Raw genomic sequence first — 3540 nt, forward strand, 5'->3', positions numbered from 1 at the left:
GCGATGGAATCAACAACAGGTATAACTCCCGTCGGTGATTTAGTGATGGGACTTATACCCATCATTGATTCAATGACAGGTATAACCCCCGTTCCTAAATGCGTCACTAAATTTTAGCGACACCTTTTTTAGCGACGAATTTTTGATGTTTTAGAGATGAATTTTTTTGTAGCTAAAACGTTGATTTTTTTGTAATAAAATATATCATTCAACATTTTTAAAATAAAACATTCAACTTAATAACATCTGACTGAACCAATCCCAGACTGAATCGAAGATCAGCTAGTGGCTTTGCGCGAATTGAGGACTAGACTGCTTAGCAACCGATAAGGATCAAAATTTGAACACCTCTAGGTGTAAAGGTATAATTTGTGTTAAGTTGACTTTATGTTTAATGTGAGAGATGGTGAGTTCAAATCTTGTGAATATAATAATTTTTTAATATTTAAATAAAATATTCAAAAAGTGTTTTAAAAAATCACAATTGTTGGGACCCAATTTCCATTAAAGAGTGTAGGATTGTAAATTCAAAATACACACATAAATTATGTAATGAAAACCCTAAAAAACCAAACCATACAAATAGACATTAAATAGAAGCAACACTTAGAACACATAAATCAGCCTTTGCCATCGGCTTCCGACAACTAAATCCTAGCTCCAAACACATAAGAAACCAAACCAAACAAATAGAAACAACACTTAGAATACTTAAATTAGTAGACAAACTTGTCATGCAAGAGACAGAAATAACTTGGTTTCGCGACACTAGGAATTACTTATTATGGATAAACCTCAATGAGAGATCGTAAACCCAGAATAGGGTTTATCTTGTAGTCACTAAAGCCAACTGCGGAGAATAAGTTTGCCCACTCTTTTTCAGTTCTTTCTTTTGCAGAGACCAACACCATCATCAACATATCATAGAAGAGTTTTGTTTGGATGGACTTGTCACCATTTTCATTTGCTTCTTCTAGCTTTTGGTGTCCTACCACTATGTCGATGATGATAACCTTTCCTCCTTTTTGTTTGCTTGGAATGGCCTTTTTACAATGCCTTAATATCTTCATGCAATCTTCATCGCCCCAATCGTGTAATATCCACTGTAAAGAAAGATGGATAAGGCATATAAAAGGGGAAAAAAAAAAAGATTTAAGGCTTCACTTGTTCAGATATAAAATATTTTTTCATCTTTTAAGTAAAGAACAAGTTTCCTATCTTGTTTTTCTTGACAAAATAGTGAAAATGAAAATTGAAAATTAGAAACTAGAACAAAATCAAATGTTACCCAAAATAAACAAGTGAAAAAACAAAAGGAGAATAGAAGTAAAAGACGAGCCCTTAGGATTTGTCTAGCCATAAAGGGTTATAGTGGCCCCTTTTTCTTTTTCTACTTATTGGGGAGTAGAAGACGAGTCAACAGGCTATTTTTGTGTTCTCATCTTGTGAATGATGTTGACCATCACACATGCTTAATAGAACCGAAAAGTATACCGTAAAATTGCAAAACCAAATGTGACCCAAAATAGACAAAGCAAAACAATAGAGAGAGAGAGAGAGAGAGAGAGAGAGAAGATGATGAACCTTTTAGATTCGTTTGACTGGAAAAGGGCCACTGTGGCCTTTTTTCTCTCGGCAGGTTCAGAAGGACGAGTCGACAAAGAAACTATTTTTATGTTGTTATTTTTTGGATGATATCATTAGCAGACTATTGATAGTATACCTTGAGTAAAATTGCATTTGCAGGGGGGATGGCCTCAAACATGTTTCCAGGAGTGAAGAACAAATTCTTTCTCCCTGGCAGCTTGCCAACAACGTGAGGAAGATCAAGCACAGTGCACTTCATCTCTGGGAATGCCTCCGCAATGGCCTTAGCCATCGTCCCGGTGCCGCCCCCCACATCGACCAACGAGCTAAGCCCCACGAAGGCTCCTCTGCACTCCTGGATCACCACAGACGCCATCATACGCGAATCACTCTCCATGCCCTCGTTGAGAAGACTGTTAAAGGCGGGGTCCTGTCCGGCGCAATCCCAAATCGTCCGTCCATTCGCCGTCAGGAACGTGGTGGGATCGTCGTTCCCCAGCCATGGAGTCAGCCAATTCCATGGCTTGACAATGAGAGGATGGAGAACAAAGAGCACGAAAGGCGACACGCTAGCAGGTGTAGTCCTTAGGAGGAGATGGGAGGCCGGCGTGAGCGTGTACTCGGCTTCTTCCTCCTTTCCGGCGTCGGCGGCTTTCAGCTCAACGAAGAACCCATCGTGAGCTAGCACGCGCATGAGGCGACGGATGCAGTGGGATTTGGCGGGGTTGAGAGCAGGAAGAGAAGCAACCAGCTGGGAGAGCTTCATGGGTTGGCCATGGCGGTGAATGATGTCTGGTATGCCCAGCTGAACTGCACATTTCAGACAGGCTGAGCTTATGAAAGCGAATGTGTGGTTCCAAACGTGAGCATGCGCACGGAGAAGCTCATCAGTAGTGCCAATTCTCTCTTCGCCATTCATGGCCGTTTCTTAAGATTGATGTGATTTAGTTTGTGCTGAATGGCTCTTAACATTCAGGACGTGTATATGTATGTGTATATATAGCTTGCAGAATGCTCTATTCTGCACGCAGTGAGATTGCTTTCAGTTACGTTTGGTAGGAGAGAAAGAGAAAGAAAATGAAAAAGAAAATGAAGAGGAAAAGGAAAGACGATGCATCAATCATTCACCGCGCTCTCTCTCTCTCTCTCTCTCTCTCTCTCTCTCTCATATTATAAAATTTAAGCGTGATATAAATAAAAACAAAAAAACATAACATTTTTCATAAAGAACAAAAAATGGAAATGTGATAGCGCGTAATCTTAAAAATAAAAATAAAAATGTGAGAAAATATATAAATAAAAAAATATGAGTCTTTCATAAATTTTAATATAAAAATTATAAAAAAAATAATTATTCAATTAAATATAAACATAAATTTCATCATCCATTAAAACGAACATAAATATAAGTTGTTTTTGTCTCTAATTTCATCGCCAAGACAACAAAAATGAAATTATTTTCATCTTTAATATGATCATAAAATAGAAAGACATTTTTAATATTATAGAATGACCCCTAAATTTTTCTAGGATTACAAGAATGACCTAGAATTTTTTTTTTATGTTTCTTGGCATTTTAGGATAGAAAACATTTTAGAAATAACGAAATAACACAGTTTCAATATTTTCATGTATGAGAGGATATTAAACACGAGCATGCCTTAACCAGCTGGCTACCCTTAGTCTCTTTACTAAGTCATTCTTAGTCTCACATTCTACTTGAGTTCGGCTCCGTACAAAGGAATGAAGTTTTCTACAAGACATGAACAAATCCTACTCATGATTAAACTATCAAATTCAATTAAGATTTTCATTTAGAATTAAGTAATAAGTTCGATTATAATTTAAGATAATTTCTTACAATCTAACAATCACCTCAAATCCCAATTAACTTGGATAAATCCTAATTATGTATTGTGTGACAAAAAGACTTAATCTTAAGTAAATGATTAT

The 3540-nt window shown here is 36.9% G+C and overlaps 1 protein-coding gene across 1 annotated transcript; it reads right to left on the minus strand.

Moving 5' to 3' along the window:
- Positions 1 to 782: 782 nt before the first annotated feature.
- On the minus strand, positions 783 to 2506 carry LOC127811796 (trans-resveratrol di-O-methyltransferase-like). The gene is made up of 2 exons (XM_052351968.1): positions 1724 to 2506; positions 783 to 1103 (listed from the first exon to the last, which is right to left on the minus strand). The coding sequence occupies exons 1-2, from the start codon at positions 2504 to 2506 to the stop codon at positions 783 to 785; spliced, it is 1104 nt and encodes a 367-aa protein (XP_052207928.1).
- Between the last annotated feature and the right edge of the window lie 1034 nt (positions 2507 to 3540).

The sequence above is a fragment of the Diospyros lotus genome, chromosome 10, assembly GCF_014633365.1.
Source record: "Diospyros lotus cultivar Yz01 chromosome 10, ASM1463336v1, whole genome shotgun sequence".
Taxonomy (NCBI): domain Eukaryota; kingdom Viridiplantae; phylum Streptophyta; class Magnoliopsida; order Ericales; family Ebenaceae; genus Diospyros; species Diospyros lotus.

What these genes read in the sequence shown, in the direction of transcription:
- LOC127811796 (XM_052351968.1), bottom strand. Translation starts at nt 2,506, where the DNA reads ATGAATGGCGAAGAGAGAATTGGCACTACTGATGAGCTTCTCCGTGCG. An exon ending in CAAATGCAATTTTACTCAAG is followed by an intron (nt 1,104 to 1,723) that starts GTATACTATCAA and finishes CTTTCTTTACAG; the next exon opens with TGGATATTACACGATTGGGG.